Genomic DNA, 18,119 nt, shown 5'->3' with positions numbered 1-18,119 from the left:
AGGAGTGTGCAGCCATGCTGGTCAGCTGAGAAAGCTTTGAGGTCAGATGCCAAGGCAGTTCCAAAGATAGTGGGGGAGTTTTTGAAACCTTACAGCAACCAAGCCCAGGTTAGCTGTCGCTTCTCCACCATTGGGATTTTCCCACTGGAAGGCAAAAATAGGCTGGCTCTGTGGGGCTAGGCAGATGCATAAAAATGTGTCCTTAAGATCTAGGCAGGTTAAAAACTTTTGCCTCAGCTGGGACAAGGCCTAAAAGCATGCACGGATTTGGGACCATAGGGTGCCCAGAGGTCCTGAACTGGCCTGAAAGCCTCGGTCCCTGGTTTCTGGGTGGGTAATAAGAGGGTGTTCCAGGATGACTGGCAAGGTTGGAGGATCCCTTATTTTAGGAGTCTGTCAAGATGTTTTTGAATTCTAACCTGGGTCTTCTGGGGAATGAAGTACTGTTTTTGGCTGATGGGGTTGGCTCCAAGCTTTAATTCCACCACTATGGGGGGCACGTTTTGGACCAGTCCTTGGGGTTATCTTCCACCTATATGCCTGGAATCTTGAAGGGAAGCTCAGAAATCTCAGAAGACCTTCCCCCAGGGGCATAGAGCTGCCATTCCTCTTCTTGTGCAGGGTTAGAATTCTTGCCTTGGGTCCTCTCAGCTTTAAGGTTGCTGTGCAGTCAGGATCAAAGGTTATCTGTGCCCTCAACTTACATAGCAAGTCTCTACCCATTAAGGCCATGGGGCAATTAGGGAGATAAAGGAACTTGTGCTTTACTTCATGGCTCCCAAGATTGCATTGTCTAGATACTAAGAAGCGACAGTGGGCCCTGTTCCCCATAGCCCTGATAACAGTTGCATGCTTCTGTGAAAAGGGGTCCACTGGCTGGGTCACAATTGAATGGTCTGCACCTGTATCCACCATGAAATCAATGGGATGGCCCCCTATCTTCATTTGGACCATAGGCTCCTGGGGACCCAGTAGAATGGAGCCCAGACTGTCCTATTCCTCCTTATAGCCTTCCAAGGCTGCCAGTCTGACTATGCTTTCCTCCCAGGTGCTGGCTTCCCCAGGGAGGAGTCCCCCTCTGGGAGTCCCTGGCCTACTGGGGACATTCATTCTTCCAGTGCTCATCCTGGTGACAGTAGGCACGTTGGTTTCACCCTAATTCCTCCCTGGAGTGGGGGTGTCTCATGGGCATCACTTGCCATCCATGGTAACTGCCCCTGCCTCTATTTAGATCAACCCACCAGGGACCACCTGACTGCTCAACAAGGGCTGGAGCAAGGAGGTCCACTTTCCTTTTCATCTTCCTGTTGGCCTCCCATTTTGCCTCCTGGTCTCAATTGACAAAAACCTTTGTAGCCACATTCAGTTTCTGCAATTTTCGTCTTATGTCTCCTTGGGCCTAGCCAACAAAGCCAACATTAATCATCTGCTGGTTTTTAGTGGCTTCTGGGTCAAAAGGGGTTTACAAGTGGAAGGCCTCACACAAACACTCATAAAACTGACCAGGACTTTTCCAGTCTTTGGAGGACTTCTGATATTTCACTCATGTTAATGGCCTTTCTTCCTCCTTCCTTCATGCCCCCTAATAGTGCCTCCTGATACTGTTCAACTGCTGGTAGTCTAATCATTGTTAGGGACCCAATGGGTGTTTTCCTTGGGGAACTAAGCCTGAGCATAGGCTTGGGCATTAAAAGTGCTGGCAGGGGCATGATCTTCCAACCACTTTACAGCAACCAACATTGTATAGCATCATTCTTCAGTATTAAATAGAGTCAGAAGAAGCTGTCAACAGTCTGTTCAGGTGGGTTTATGAGTCTGGATGAAGGACTGCATCAAATCAATCAGAGTCTGAGGTTTTTCCATGAAGGAGGGAGTTTGATGTTTCCAGTTTAGGAGGTCTGTGGTGGTGAAGGGCTGGTAGACCTTCCTCCTTGCATCTGACCATGCCAGTCATAATATAGCAGGCCTCTGGCTTCTCTCAGGGGCATCTGCAGGGTGGTGGGAGTCTGAGGAGAGAAAAGCGGTCCTTGCTGGAACTAGTTGGGTACCCCCAATTGAATGGGAGGTGTGGGATGAGAACTGTCAGACTTGGGGTACACTTAGGATCTGTGGGACCCGAGGAAGTGGGGAAGTCGAGACCCCCCACTTGACTGTCCCTCAAGCTTCCCCTCTGGCATCGAAGGTGAGGGTATGGAGCTGGGTGCCAGTGGCAGGGGTGGATAAAGTTGCACATAGGGTGGTGGCATTTCCTTGGGTCCTTGGCCAGTATGGGCTCCTTTGGCTTCTCCCTACACTTTGAAGTTGTGGCTACTCTAGCTACCATGATCCTACAGGTCTCTTCCAGACTGGGTCTTAGCCACACAGGCCAGCTGAGAACTGCATCCTGCCAGCAATCAATGTAGGGAAACTTATCTAGGTGTTCAGGCTTCCTTACAATTAACTTAAAAACTTCATTGACTACAGTCTTGTCTAGTGATCTTTCCGGGGGCCACCCTACACCAAAAGTAGGACAGTCTGATTCACAAAGGGTCCTAAGCTTGTTAGGAGTTAACTTGACTCCATAGTCCCCATTAAATCCCTTTTTAAAGTTTTTAAGTATACACTCCAAGGGAGTGCCTTTACACTGATTTCCACCCGTTTCCTCCTATTACCAGATGTCAAGACAGAAACAGAGGGGAAGGGGGTTTTGGAAGAGAGGTAAGGGGTCCTCTTCTCTGACACACAAGGAAGGACAATATGCACCTGGACATGGTCATCTGGCCAGGAACTGCACCTACACAGGGTCTTCACTAGCTTTGTCCATCTCTGGCAGCTCCCCTCATGGGGTTTTAGGCATCTCTTAGTCATAGTGAGTCCATATAATCCCCAGGCCAGAGACCTTGTTAGGGCTCACCCTAGACCATATGAGTTCACCATGGACCCGCGGATCAGAACTCACTTTTGCTTTGTAACCAGGCTACATCTCAGTCACACACATTCACATGCAGACACCCAACATTTCTGCCCCACTCTCAGTGCCTAGGAGTAATGGTTTTGCTTTTGCTCAAAGCTACTAGGGTGATTCTGGGAGATGATCAGGCTCCCCTTCTGCCACTTAGGGGCAGGCCTAATATTTGAACCCAGGTTCTTACCAGTCTGATGGGCGGCACTCCCTTTGCTGGATCCTGTGCCTCTCCAGGTTCCATTGTGCACCCGAGACACTCACCCCAACTCTCCAGGAAGGCGAGTCCCTCCTCTGGATCAAACTGTCTGTTGGCACTTGGCGGGATCACTTCTCCTGGAGGTCTGGGAGATGTACCCCAGTGACAAGGGAGGTGAAGAAAACACCATCTCCAAATCCCAGACAATCCCCCAGAAATGTTGTAGAATTCTTGAACAGAGAGACAGGACACTAAAGCAGTTCCACAGGAAGCAATATTTTATTGTGTTGGCACAGACTTAGCGGACTTGTGTCCAAAGGCTGAGTCCCAAGAACAAAGGGGATTTGCTTTATATACCCTCGCAAGCAGATTACAGAAGTATATAGCTACATACTATTTCACTGTCTACTTTATCCTCAGTGCTATGTGACCCTTCTTATGTCCAGTTTCCTTAAGTTTAAGTTACCTGCCATGCTGTCCCCTCCTCCCTACTACAGTAGGACAATCCTATTTATGCCTCCTGCATAGCTGACATGACAGGTGTGTGCCGCCAAGTCTGGCTTACTTGTTGAGAGGGGTTCTTGCTAACTTTTTTGCCTGGGCTGGCCTTGAACCACAATCCTCCTGATCTTACCCTCTTGAATAGCCAGAATTATAAGTGTGGACCACTGCACCCAGCCATGAACAACTAAATTTTTTGGTGGTACTGGGGTTTGAACTCAGCACCTTAACACTTGCTAGGCAGGTGGTCTACCACTTGAGCCACTCTGCCAGCCCTTTTTTTGTAATGGGTATTTTTGAGATAGGGTCTTGCAAACTATTTGCCTGGGCTGGCTTTGAACTATGATCCTCCTGATCTCTGCACCCTAAATAGCTAGGATTACAGGCATGAGCCACTGGTGCCCTGTGCAAATAATTTCTAAGTGATATAAAAATAGCCTTTGAACATATAAGAAATGGAAATTTAAATTAATCTAAGAGCTGGGTGCCCAGTGAAGATATTGTCTTCTGGGTTTGTCTGTGAGGACACTTCCAGAGAGGATTGACTAAGGAAGGAAAACCCACCCTGAATTGTGGTGTCACTACCCCAAGGGTAGAGGCCAGAGTGAAAGAAAGTCAGCCACACAGGTCCTTTCTCTCTCTCTCTCTCTCTCTCTCCTCTTCCTGGTCACCATGATATGAACGACCAGCTCTTTCACACCCTCCCCACCATCATGGATTAAAACCTCTGAAATCACAAGCCAAAATAAATCTTTCTTCCCCTAGTTGTTTTGCTTAGTTATTTTGTTACAGTAACAACAACAACAAATCTGACTAACATGTGGGAAGAGAAAAGCATGATATTAGTTTCAAATATAAGACTACAGAAGCAATAGTACCTATTATACTTCCCATCTAACTCACCTGTGGTCTTTGCCAAGGATGGATGATGGATCTTGGAGACTGACTGTAAATAGCTTGTGACTATACCTATACCTGCTGTTCTGATGTGACATTTCTCTTGGAAGAATTCAGCCCAGCACCTGGCATAATTATACAGCTCTTGACCACAGCACATTCTTTTTCCCACTGTACCCATTTTCAAGGATCATCAGAAGCAGTTTTCTTTTGAGATCATGTTTGCTCTCCTCTCTGATATAAAATAAACTGCAGAAATCATAATCATCTTAAACCTCACAAAGCATCTCCCTAGCTCATATTTTTCTGATGGGACTCAGGAACTGGAAGTAGTAAGGAATTTGGATTGTCTTAGGCAAAGCAGGCCAGAGGGTGAAAGCCTGGCACCATGTATTTTATTAGTCAGGATCCAGTGAGGAAATCAGAAACCCCCATGAGATACTTTAACAGCAAGAGTTTGATATAGGGACATTATGATAAAAGTGAAAAGATGAATGGGAAAGTGAAGTGACACTGAGATAGTAACAGCGACATGCAGCTAACATGCCTAGGGCTGGGAGAACAGGAGGAAAGGGGTGGAGTTACAAGAGCAGCCCTATGGTATCAGAGCCCAGAGCTCTGAAGAGGCACCAGGGCCTGGCTGATGATGGTGCTCCTGGACCTTCGAAGTTCAGAACCCTTTGAGGAGCTGGTACCTGACCTCTGAGAGCAGGTGCGGCCTGATGGGTGCTAATACATCAGGAGCTCAAAAGAAGAACCACAGCGAGCTGGTAGCCCTCTAAGAAACGGGCACTGTCTGACTGGAATCTTTGAGGAGGCATGATAAGGCTGGTTGTGGGAGGGTGGAATCGATGACAGCTGAAGCCAACTGCCATGGCTGGAGTAAGGGACCATTGCTGGGATGATGCTAACAGGAAGTGAGCACCAGGGAGAAGGAAGACCCTTCCTCTTCTAGCCTTGTAGTCTCCCTCTTGCAACCCTACCAGCAGAACCTAAGAGGGAGCAGCTGGCACAAAAGAAATGTTTTCAGAGCCCTGGCATCACAGAGCAGAGTACAGAAGAATAGGTTTGGATCTGGCAGACAGTAACTTTACAACCAGCACAATAGCTGATGAAAGCATTAACCAATGAGTCTGGTTCAGATTAAATATCGTGAGAAGTAAAGAAAATTCCGTGTTAAATTTAGTTTTGGGAAAAAAAAGAATTTAGTTTTGGAATTCTTTCTTTCTTTTTAAAATATTTGCCTGGCTGTGGAACTCTCAGTAAAATGACTTGTCTATATGCATCAGTACAGAATAGTCTCAGGTTGACATTCTCTTGCATACCTGAGACTTTTCCACTGTTCAAAACATAGACAGACAATGGACTACTATGAAAAATAAAATGGAATGAATTGTTGATACACACAACAACTTAGATAGATCCCAGAGCCACTATTCTAGATGAAAGAAGCCAGTCTAAAAAGGTTATATATTGTATGATTCCATTCATGTAACATTTTCAAAAAAAACAAAGCCACAGTGATGGAATGGCTGCCGGGAGAGGATGGGAGTAGGCTGTGATAATAAACAGGTAGCACAGGGGAGTTTTGAGGGAAGTAATGGGACAGTTCTGTGTCCTAACTGTGGTAGTGGTTACATGAATCTATACATGTGATGACATCCACAGAGCTGTACTCAGAGAAAAATAAAAGGAAAAACAGGAAAGGCAGAATGTGTATGACTTGCATCGTACATACTTCTTAAAAAGTTGACTGTAGCAAGGTCATGTATGACCCCACTGAGCTTTTACAACATCTTGCCTGAGTTACCAACGTGAAGCCTCACCGCTGTGGAACAATGGGCAACACCTCCCCAACTCTGGGCTTTTCTGTGGATGCAGACTGCCGGCTCCTCTGATTTGGGTGAGGGTATTTGTGCTGCATGTAGCAGTTAAAGACTCTTTCTTCCTCATACTTCAAAGCAAGGCCTGCCCTTTCCTTACTCATGTCTTTTATTGGGTGCTAGCAACCTTTGAGGATTGATGGAGCTGAGTGGCCCTTGGCAGGGCCTCCACTAATTGGCAAAGCTGGCCATCGAGGATGAATAAGACACTCCCTGGCATCAACCTCACAGTGATCTTGATCCAGCAGGCCTTGTTTTGTGTTCTTCTTGACAGTACAGAGCAATTCCTGTGAATAAATGACTGAGCTGAGCAGCCAGCACAAAGTGTTCTCCATCCTGGGTTCCTGGAAGCCTTCTTTTCCATTCATGTGGGGACTGCTTTCCACAAATGCCTCCAAAAATAATTTTGTTATGCTTGGCATGTTTAAAATGCTTCATTAATAGGACATGATTAAACAAAGTGTTCCTGAACTTTAAAAAGGCATAAATTATTTGGGGTTCTATTGCCTTAGGAATTTTTGTTCCATTCCAGCTGAGATCAAAAGAAGAGAGATATGCTTTGCAGTTGCACCCTCCCTTTCAGAAAGCCTCTCTTTGGGTGAAAACTGCACCACTGCCATTTTCATTAAAGCTTTGCTCACAGGGGCAGATTTCATACCCAAAACATCTACAAAGAGAATGGATTCAAAAGTGAATGAGCATGTGCTCTTGTGTGTCTGGCTTCTTCTGGATCACATACTTTTTTGACATCAATGTTGTATGTGTCAGTAGTGTGTTCTTTTTGATTACTGCATAGTATTCTATTATATAAATACAGTACTCCCCACTCTGTTTACCATTCTGCTGCTAGCAGATATTTGTGTTGTTTCTAATTGTGGGGTTTTATTTTATTTTAGTTGTGGAGTTTTACAAATAAATCTCTTATATTTTTAGGCAAGGTTCTTTATGGATATACTCATTTTTCTTCTATATACCTAAGAAATAAAAAGTAGATATATATTTAAATTTATTAGACACTACCAAACAGTCTCCAAAGTGGCTACACAATTTATACTCTACTCAGCAGTGGATGAGAGTTTGAGTTGCTCCCATCTTTGCCAAAACTAGGTATTATTAACATTTTTCAGCTTAGCCCCTCTAGTATACAGTAGTGCCTCATTGAGGTTTTCATTTGAATTTTCCAATGAATGAGGAGGTTGGGAACCTTTGGAGATCTTGTTTTCTCTTTTGATGGTACTGGGGACTGAACTCAGGGCCCCATACTTTCTAGGCAAGGGCTCTACCATTTGAGCCATGCCTCAATATACCTTTATATCTTTTGTATATTCTTTTGCAAAGTACTTCTCAGGAGAACTAAGGAAATGGTGGCAGCTACATTTGTCAGGGCAAAGTAAATAAAGGTATGATTTGGATAGCAAGATTTATTAATGATAAAGGGATTTTTCCCAGGCCTGAGTAGCTATGATTTTTGGTGTTCTTATTTTTATTTTTGGGGGGTAGGACTAGGGTTTGAACTCAGGGCCTTGTGCTTGCTAGGCAAATTCTTGCTCAACCATTTGAGCCACACCCTCAGCTCTTTTTGCTGTAAGTATTTTTTCAATAGGATCTGGCATTTTTGTCTGGGTCAGCGTTTCTTGACTAGCTGGAATGACAGGTACATGCCACTATACCCAGCTTCTATTGGTTGAGATGGGATCTCACAAATGTTTTTGCCTAGGCTGGCCTCAAACTGCAATCTTTCCAATCTCCCTTCACCTCCCAAGTAGCTAGGATTACAGGTGTGAGCCACCATGCCAAGATTTTTGTGTTTTAAATAGTTATTAATGTATAACATAGTTTAAAAAAGAACTCAAGAGTCAGGCATAGTGGTACACATCTATAACCCCAGCATCTGGGAGGTGGAAGCAGGAGGATCACTAGTTCCAGGTCAGCCTGAAACAAACAAACCAAAAAGCAAAAACAAAAAAAGAAAACACAGTAGGCATCTGTTCCCAGATAGCTCCCTCTCTAGCTCACAACCATTGTCCAGAATTCTGTTTCAGTGACATTCCCTTGGGTTTTTCACAAGTTGTCAGTATCTTATTAAGTTGTGTTTGGACGCTTCCTTCAAGCAGTAGGGAGAGTTTGGGCACTTCCCCTTTGGGGAAGCTGAAGGCTCTGACTGCTGGGGGTGAGGGTTGTGAGGGGGAGAAAGACTGAGATAATGAAAGCACAAGATGTGCATTAAGCTTCTGCCTCCCTCATCATTTTGTTTTCCCTGTGGCTGTTTACCTTGGTGGATTTCCCCAAGAAGAATTAGAAACAATGTTCTGATCATCAGGAAAGTAAGAGTGCTAGCCAGTGGAGGCTTTCAGGTAGTTTCCAACAGAAAAAGTGCTATGTCATTGTAGCCCCAAGAGTGATGTGCAAAGAAGGCACTGCCAGACTTCTTTGAGCCTTTGCAAAGATCAAGGCAACTGATATTTATGTATAGCACATCCACACACTCCTACACAGAAGAATCTGAGGCAAATAGGAGCTCCTGCACCTCACAGATGGCCCATAGTATGTGCTTCAATGCAGGGGTTGATTTAAGGACAAACAAGCCCTGTGGCAGAGTGACAGTGGAGCCCATATCACCTCACTAGGAACCGTGTGGCTTGCAACAGACATCTTTGCTCTTAGGTGTTATTCCTGTATTCAAATGTATGGCAACACCCACTCTTCAGTAAATATTTCTCAGGTTTAAGACAGCATGCTAGTAATAAGTCAGCTCTGAAAGTCAACTGCTATAAATGCCATATGGTATCAGTTAGATCACAAACCAAAGTCAATTTTTCAAAACATTTCCTGCTGGAATACCCTCAGTACTCTAACAGATGTCTTCTGGAAAGTTTTGAAGCAAAATAAGCCCCCATCAGCACATAAAATAAACCCCAGAAGAAAGTAAAATATGGAGTGGAGGATTTTTTTCCTTTGTGACAGAAAGAGAAGGATTAAGGGAATCTTTGTAGAAATACTGTTCATAGGCGCAAAAGTTAGGAAATGAACTTTTCACACACACAGCATTTACTAAAGAAATTTCTTACTTTTGAACATAATGTTTGTTATTTCTTGTTCTGAACACCGGAAGGAAGTATAACTCCAGCTTTTGTTGAGGAAATCTCCTGAGAAGCTAGGGAAAAGATTTGAGGACCTGATGGGACCAGCAGAGACAGAAATGAAGTAAAGATATCAAAGAACCATGTTTTGTTAGGAACAAGATGGATGGCTGGTACTGGTTTATTCTAAAATGTCACAATTTAGAGTCTAAGTCCTCAATAGCAAGAGGGCCAGAATGTGAGCTTGGGAAAGAAAGGAGAAATTTCCTTGATTTTTAATTTTTCTCCAACATTTTATCATGAAAAAAATCTCAATAGTACAGAAAAGTTGAAAGAACTAGGGCCATGGCTCAAGTGGTTGAAAATTTGCCTAGCAAGGTGAAGGCCCTGAAATTCAATCCCTAGTACTGCAAAAAGAATTTTTTTAATGAAAGAATTGTATAGTGAGCACATGCATATCCATGAAGGAGAAATTATTTTTTATTTTGCATCTGACAAGTTGTTTCTAATGTGACTAATTTTGACCCTCATCAAAGAAATGCTCTTGAATGAATAAATAAGTGGTCTCCTAACATACTTATTCTGGGGAAACCAATGTTGTTCACTGTCACTCCTGAAAATCAGGAAGCCTTATGCGTCTGCTTCTATTATCTGTTGTTTAGGTTGCTTCTTGTTCACAGTGTATTATTTTCTCTGGTATCTTTGACTTTGTACTGGAAGTTGTCTTAAAAAATTATATGCGGGTGGAAATAATTTGATGTTATTTCTCTAGGAGGGACTTTTGTTGCTTATGTCAGCCATGTAGGGTTGCTATCAGTACAACAAATATTTATGGAGCACTATTGAGACAATAGGAATATAGTGATGAACAAGCAATGGTGTATTTCTCTGAATAAGCAATAGGATACATTTAAATAAAGCCATTAAAGAAAAATTTAGTTTATGCAAGTTTGGTCAACATCTAACTTTGCCTAACTTTGATCCATCAGTCCCCATTAAGGAGTGACATCCTGGGCCACGCAGAGATGCCCTGAGCGAGGGCATATCTCACAATATGATTTCTTAGATAATTTAGAGAAAGATGAATATTCTACGAAGTGATTATTGCATTCATTGTATAAAAATCTAACCAGAACAATTTTATTTCCTTTGACCAGCACATAGGAAAGAAGACACTTTAAATACAACACCAATAGTCCTGTGCCGATGGTTCACACCTATAATCCCAGCTACTCAAGAGACAGAGATCAAGAGGATCATGGCTCAAGGCTAGCCTGGGCAAATAGTTTGTGAGACCCTATCTCGAAAATACCTAACACAAAAAGGGCTGGTGGAATGGTAGAGCACCTGCCTGGCAAACGTGAACCCTGAGTTCAAGCTCCAGTGCCACCAAAAAAACATATAAAACACCAAGACAGTTACTAATTCATGGCAGAAACAAAACTATAACCCATGTTAATATTACTAATGCAAATACTATAAATCTGCAGGAGTTTGAGTGCTTGTATCTAGAACTGGGTGGAGGAACCAAAGAGCACCATTCTTCTGTACCCAAGCTCATAAGTACCCAGTTTCAGCCCTTGCAAGCTGGAGATTGGAGCTACTATCAAAATAATAGAGGGACAATTAGCTGAGGAGGACTCTGCTGTGAAGTATAACCCAAGGAGACCTTGACTCAATCACAGTGGCCCAAACTGACAGTCTACACTAACTCTGGACTTGGTCCTATCATTCCTAATCATTATGAGACATTACCTTATACTTGTGTAATGGGGTAAATAGGTTTCTCAAACACATAAAAAAAAAATCCACTCCTCACCCCTCACTCCTGGAAAACATACTCAACAGGAGAGGTGACTTAGAAGATTTAGGATGAACTCCAAAATTTATATATTAATATTAATATCATTCATATGTTTTCTGAATACAGTTTCCTGCTGTATAATTTTTTGAAAATCCTTTCATGAGACACCAAAGCCTTGTATTTTTCTTTGAAGCAGGTTCCTTTTCCATGGAAGCGTTCCTTTCAGGCTCCCTTCTGTCTAGTTCTGTGAGCTTTCCCTCCAGTTTACATGCCCAGTATCTTATATGAGACCTCCACATTCATGAGTCACACATTCTGTGAGTCATTCTTCAAATAGAACCAGGTTAGTGTCCGAAGTCAAGCCACATCTACCACATCTGTCAAAGTGATCATTTTCAGTGAGGAAGCTATAAATCCTTCAAAATCATTAGTCTTAACTAAGATCCAGGTCAAAGTTAACCAGGCCTGAGGAGATGATATTCAATCTGCTTAAAAATGAATGAGCCTATTCATTTTTACCTATTCACACCAAGAAGGTCCCTTGCATTCTGTGATAGCTGCCTCCTCCTGAGATCTTGGCATACCCTTACTTTAGTTTGGTTTCTCATCACTGTTAACACACACAGAGCTGGTATCGTTCAAGTGAACAAATACTTTGGGAAGCTCTCACAATGCGGGAGAAGCTGCTGGCATCAGGGAAGACTGCAAGGAAAACTGATGCCTGGTGACTTCTAGGAATTCACAATCTTCTAGATGAAAAAACACATCCAAGGATAATTCATGTTATAATAAAGCCCTGCTATGGGTTAAGTGTATGATAGATGACTAACTGAATCCACAGTGGTATAGATGAGAGTTTAAAAGAGTTTCAAGGTGGGCGTGGGGGCCCATAACTATTATCTCAGCACTTGAGAGGCTGAAGCTGGAGATTGCAAGTTGGAGGCCATCTTGGGCTACACAGAAAAACCCTCTCTCAAAGAACAACAACAAAAAGAGTTTCAATGCCCTTCTCAGTAGATCCTGAAAAAGGAATACTGGTTACCCAGGACTGGCTACATAATTTGTAGGATCCAATGCAAAATGAAAATCCAGGATCTCTTATGCAAAAATGAAAAAGTTTAAGACAGTGACAACACAGCATTGAACCAAGTGTGGGGGACCTCCTGAGTATGCAGACTGCACAGGAGACACCCTCATGAAACCTGGTGGTCTCTAAGTATAATCCATAAGGAAGAAGCAAATGTGAGCCATCTAGCAGTTCACAGGAAAAGAAAATCAGTGTAAGAAAAGAAAATAATTCAGTCTTCCCCAGATTTACAAGTGGGGTTGGAAGCTAAAAGATGGGAAAGTTATGATTTGCAAACACATTTCCACTGATATTGTACAGCTACAAGGTAAAAGCAATAATAATAGTTGTACAAGTAGCAGACAGTAACATATAGAACATATTAACTGCCAGGATTCTTCCAAGCATATTACATATATTTATTCATTTAATCCTCAGAATAGCCCAGAGGGTAGATGCTTTTATTTATCTATCTTAATACAGATGAGAAAACTGACCCTAGAGAACTTGAGTAATTGTACCTACTCATACAGAAAATAAGCCAGGTAGTCAGAATTGGAACGCAGGAAGCCTGGATCCAGAGTCTGCTCTTAACCACTGTTTATGCTACTGCTCAAAAATACTCATTTAGAAGAAAGAGAGGAATTATCCTAGTATATTCATTCATTAAAAATCATAGGTTTGGCCAAACTACGGTGTACTGTATGTACATTTTTAATTTTTTCTTTTTGCATTTTATGTTCATAGTTTAACAGCACCCGTTCGCCCTCCCCCACTGAGTGTTGCCACATGGCCCCATGGAGTAGAAAGGTACTGGTTCTAGAACATTTCTTTGCAGCCCTATCCTAATCTTTTCAGACACTCTCCCTTTTTTGGCTCCTTTAACTTTTTTGCAAACTCTCTTGTTTCTAACTAACAGTTGGTCTTTTAAATCAACTTAAAGACTGGTATTTTCCTAACTTGAATTAAATAAAGATAATTTTGATGATGCCATTGGCTTTTTTCCTATTTGCTATCCCCATCCATTTTGCAGCTCTGTTCAACATGGACATCACCTATTGCTGCTCCTGGACCTTGTTGTTTGGAAGAGAAAAAATTCCAACTTGCCCTATATTTAAAAGAGAAAGAGAGAGAATGGGACAAAAAGATTCTCCAGCAGCCAGTTGTCCCTGTCATCATTAAATAAAAAGTGCTTTTGGCTGCTGGTCAGAGCCTGTAGTCAGGCCACTAACCTTTCATCCTTTCTCAGTTTATTGTTATTCAAGGAAGGAATTGCCTACAAAATGAGGCCTCTGGTGGTGGGGGTTTCTCTCTAGCTCTGCTCTTAGGCTCTAGTTTTCTCTCTCTCTCTCTCTCTCTCTCTCTCTCTCTGCACGCACCAAACTTTTTTTTCTTTTTGGAAGTTACCTAGGAAACAAAGTCTTTTGTGCTCGAACTTTATTTGAGCTATTGGCTTCGCTGGAATCTGCACAAAAGCTGAAGGGAGAAAGAAGGTTGCAATATTTTACTAAAATGTTCATGGCGAGCACATTTTTCCCAAGGGGGGGATCATATCCTGTTGGGTGTGTTGGGGGGCTTTGCAGAAACCTCTGATAAGGTAAGTAAATGCCGGGGGTTCCTTTAAATAAGGGGCTCTGAAATCTGTTCTTTAAGGGGACTTGAGAACAGTTCTTAGACAAAAAAATGAAATTCCCTGAGTCAACAGGGCATGATGTTTCCAAATGTGAGGACTAGAAGTTTTGTTTTAAGATACTGATTTTAGTGCAGAGTATTATTAAAACCTTACTGGAATAAGAGGAAAAAATATTTATTTTATACCAGTACTTACCTTCCTCCAATTGTATAAAGAAATAAAACTAGGGTCAGTGGTGAAAAGTGGGTCTTTTAATAACCTGGTTTAGAAACCCAACACTGAAATCAAAACTAGGGTTGGAGATTTTTTTAATAATCTGGGCTAAGAGCCCAACCCTGGAATAAAAGTTAGACAGTATTAATATTTATCAAAGGTTTGGATAGAGAATTTTCAAATGTCATATGGAAATCAAAGCCTCTAATGACACAGCTGGAAGAAAAGTTTTGCACTGCAAAACTGAAAGAAAATAAACTAAGACTGTTTGACTGACCCTTCCAATTTGAAAAAGAAACCCACTTCAGTCTTCTCCTCAAGAGGGAGATGGCTTCTTCACTTTTGCTTCTCCATGTGCATACATACCGTGTTGATGCAGCTGACTTTGAAAAATGTTACTCACCAAAGCCATCCTCCTGCAGTGCCAGGAACTCCTTGTGTTTTAATGGCCTCTCAGATTAGGTTGAATTGTCCTTCAGGTGGTGCATTCTGGAATGTCTCCTGACTCCAGGTTTTCGGGCACATTTTTGGAGCCTTTTCATAAGCATTTAACTCATCTTCTTCCTTTGATCCTAGTCATCTACATTTCTCAAGATGTTTGGTAGGAATCTATGGTGAGATAAAGAGTCAGAAAGTGGATCTACCTTTCACTGGACTCCAGACAGGCAGTTTTCTTCAGTTTGAAGTTTGGGCATTTCTGACTACTTTGTCTCTCTTAATTCCATTTAATATGAAAAGCATGTTTAATTAGTCTATTTTTTTCCTGTTGTGTCACTTCACTATTGAAATAATATTTTCAATCAGTTGTGCTTACTATTTATAGGAAATCTTCCTTTGTCTTAAAATCTTATCTCTGACCTCATTTTTCTTGCCTAAACTATTAAATTTCTTATGTATGTGCTATGTAGAAGCTATGATGATTCAATCTGAATGTACTTTGTTTGCAGTCCCACCCCCCAGACGATGAAGAAACAGATGTCATGTTAGGGCAGAGGCCGAAAAACCCAATACACAATATCCCATCTACACTGGACAAGCAGACCAACTGGAACAAAGCACTACCTCTCCCAACGCCGGAGGAGAAAATGAAACAAGATGCCCAAGTGATTTCTTCTTGCATTATTCCCATCAATGTCACTGGTACCGTTGTTTCTTTCCTTAGGGGCAGTTGGGTCCAAATATTCTGCATATTTAATATGTTCAAAACCTGTGCTGTTACATCTACAAGCTAAAAATGCCATTTTGTAAATGCAGAATACCTTTTTCATCAAAATACAACATAGATGATGTTCAATATACTTTTGTCAGGTTTGGAACATCAATTTGCATATGTGCTGCTGGACTACTTGTTATGTAAATGATGGACAGTTTCTTTTTGAAAAAAATCATCAAATAGCTCTTTGGTCATAGCTTATTGAAATAATGGAGAAAGTGGCAGTGATTAATCACATGATAATGACGTGTGGCACTGCAAGAAAGAAAACAGCAAACCCCAGGTTTCTAAAACTGCAAGTAAGGTCCTGGCAACCAACTAGAAAATCTGGTTTCATGCTTCCCTGGATAAAGGTAGGCTTTTTTTTTTTTTTAAAGAAAAGACCATTAGACAGCTGTTTTGATTTTAGGGATTTTTGACATAAAAAACATATGGATACATAGATGAATGCTGAATTCAATTTTAAAACCAGCAAGCCAGTCTTATTTTCCTCTTCCTGTGTCTTGAGTTTGAATATCAGACTAGGTAGAATGGATGTCTAGCCGGGCTTTAAAGTTTATTGGCAGCAATTGTGAATCCTACAATTGGCTCTGGTAATCTTGTTATAAGTCAAATAATATTTTAAAATATTCTTTCAAAGATAGAAATTAAATGATCTATCCATTGGGATTCTTTAAACATATTTTACCTTGTTTGTGTATGGAAAATTTCAAAGCAGCCATGGTATACCTGGTTTTCATCTTAGTGCCATGTGACTAAAGATTGCATGTCTCTTGTGATGCATTTTGGACATAGCTATTATTAATCCCACTCAGATTTTCTCTCACATAGAATGGGGAGCAAAAGGACCAGGTATCTGGGACAGATATTATTTCCCACCTGAAAAAAAAAAGGAGTTCTAGTTGACTGACCAGTGGTGAGGTGGGACTTAATTTTCCTGATGACCTATTTAACTTTTAGTATAAATTTTTCTAAAGATGTGTACTTATCTGCTCTCTATAATTTAAATGGGATGTAGTAGTGGAGTTCAGCTGCTAAAATGGATCGTTTTGGCACCCTGTTAAACTAATTTTCAGTTCAGGGAACAGCTGATTACAAGCAGCACCTGCTTCCTTCCCGGCACTGTAAGGAAAATCTTTTCAAATTTAGTGCTATGAGTATGGGTCGTCATCTTGTGATCAGCAAAAAGGGAAGATTTTTCTTTCTGCTTTATTTCAGGAACTCTCAGACTAAAGCCTAGATTAGATGCTGATTCCAAGAGTTTTAACGAGAACATTGTTAATGATACCCATATAACTCAGTGTCTGCGTCTCTGTACCATGTGTCCTATAACCATTAATATTAGAAAAAGGATGTTAATTTTTGGTTGGAGCCAAGAAAGGAAAATTCCGTTAGTGTGGATTCTCTCATAATATTGTAATCATTCATCATGTGACAGGTATTTCAAAGTGAATTCTAGAAACTTTTGGCACTGCGATGCTAAGCAGAACTCAACTGCTTAATTATACAGGTTTAACCAAGATTTAACCTGCCATCGGCCCTGTGCGTAATAATCAGAATAAATGATGAGGTGATTAAATTCCAAAGCACAGCACTGTGGCTTCCTGAGGTGAAGCTCACTCTGAAAACTCCTAGGCCAGACAGTTTGAGCTTCTCACCTCTCTTATCTTGCTAGTTTTGATAAGACTGCGAGTAGTGTCAATCATGTGATTAGAGAGAGAATCTAATAACCATCACGGTTGACTCCTGTACGTGTAAAAAAACTGACAAACAAATGGTTTAACGATGGAGATTCCAGCTTTACTTGGTACAGAAGGTAGATCTGTTCAACTATAGGACTGGGAACTCCTCCGTATGTTTATTTCATATTGGAAGGGCATCTGGTGCTAAATCAAAAAGCATCCAATTTAGTCAACAGAAGAAAGTAGACGGAGTTACAGGATAGTTAAAAAAAACAAATTCCCAAGCTGTTGTGTTTCCTCACAGCAGTGTGTGTGTGTGTGTGTGTGCGCGCCTAGAGAGGAAAGTTTGGGCATGGGAGGTGGAGGGGAAAAACTCACAAAGGCGCTTTTAATGGAGAAATGGGTCAGGATATGTTAGCTGAACTAATTCAGGTTAACATCTTGGCTACTGATCTACTATGCAAAGGTATCAGTTTCAGAGAGCCCAGAAATAGACCAGTAAATAGTAGTGACTAAAGGTTATAAATCCCAAAGGAGTCATTTCAGTGTGAGAGTGCTTTTCTGATGTCTTTTTCACTTCTTTCTTTTGATTTTCCTCTTTTGCTTGTTACTTTTGGCAGTGCAAGCTGTTGTGGAGAGCTGCATTTAGAAGTAAAGCTTAATGTACTGCAGCATAATTTAAATAGAAGCTGAATAAGGACTGCCTTATATTTGTTCACAGGCTTAATCCAAACTCTTCCCTTACTCCCAACCAATAAATATCACTGTGTTCCAAGCAAATGACAATTTGTTTGCCATTTCTAAAGACTAATGAGACCTGTTTGTGGGTTGCAGGAGTTGGTTTTGACAGAGAGGCTAGTATACGCTGTTCTCTCGTTCATTCACAATCCGTACTACAGCGGAGACGAAAATTGAGGAGGAGGAAAACCATCTCCGGTATCCCCAGAAGAGTTCAACAAGAAATAGGTGTGGTATAAAAAAAAATGTGGTTTCTGTCTAGGGCAGAG

At 41.6% G+C, this 18,119-nt stretch overlaps 1 protein-coding gene and 1 long non-coding RNA gene across 5 annotated transcripts in view; one reads left to right on the top strand and one right to left on the bottom strand.

Moving 5' to 3' along the window:
• The window catches only part of Nhs (NHS actin remodeling regulator), a 324,344-nt gene that overhangs the window by 296,223 nt on the left and 10,002 nt on the right, over positions 1-18,119 (top strand). For 2 of the 4 annotated variants that reach the window (XM_074063560.1, XM_020186518.2), the window contains exons 4-6: positions 13,119-13,181; positions 15,165-15,357; positions 17,947-18,078. In XM_074063560.1, the coding sequence (XP_073919661.1) occupies positions 13,119-13,181; positions 15,165-15,357; positions 17,947-18,078 (388 nt within the window). The other 2 variants (XM_074063562.1, XM_074063561.1) reach the window with 2 other exon arrangements.
• The window catches only part of LOC141419823 (uncharacterized), a 24,380-nt gene continuing 20,871 nt past the window's right edge, over positions 14,611-18,119 (bottom strand). Inside the window, exon 4 of the long non-coding RNA XR_012444545.1 lies at positions 14,611-14,826. This is a non-coding gene — a long non-coding RNA (uncharacterized lncRNA). The remainder of the gene's footprint in view (positions 14,827-18,119) is intronic.

This window comes from Castor canadensis, chromosome X (genome assembly GCF_047511655.1).
Source record: "Castor canadensis chromosome X, mCasCan1.hap1v2, whole genome shotgun sequence".
Taxonomy (NCBI): domain Eukaryota; kingdom Metazoa; phylum Chordata; class Mammalia; order Rodentia; family Castoridae; genus Castor; species Castor canadensis.
Note: the sequence above shows the minus strand (reverse complement) of the source record. Positions and strands in the feature narration are given on the sequence as shown.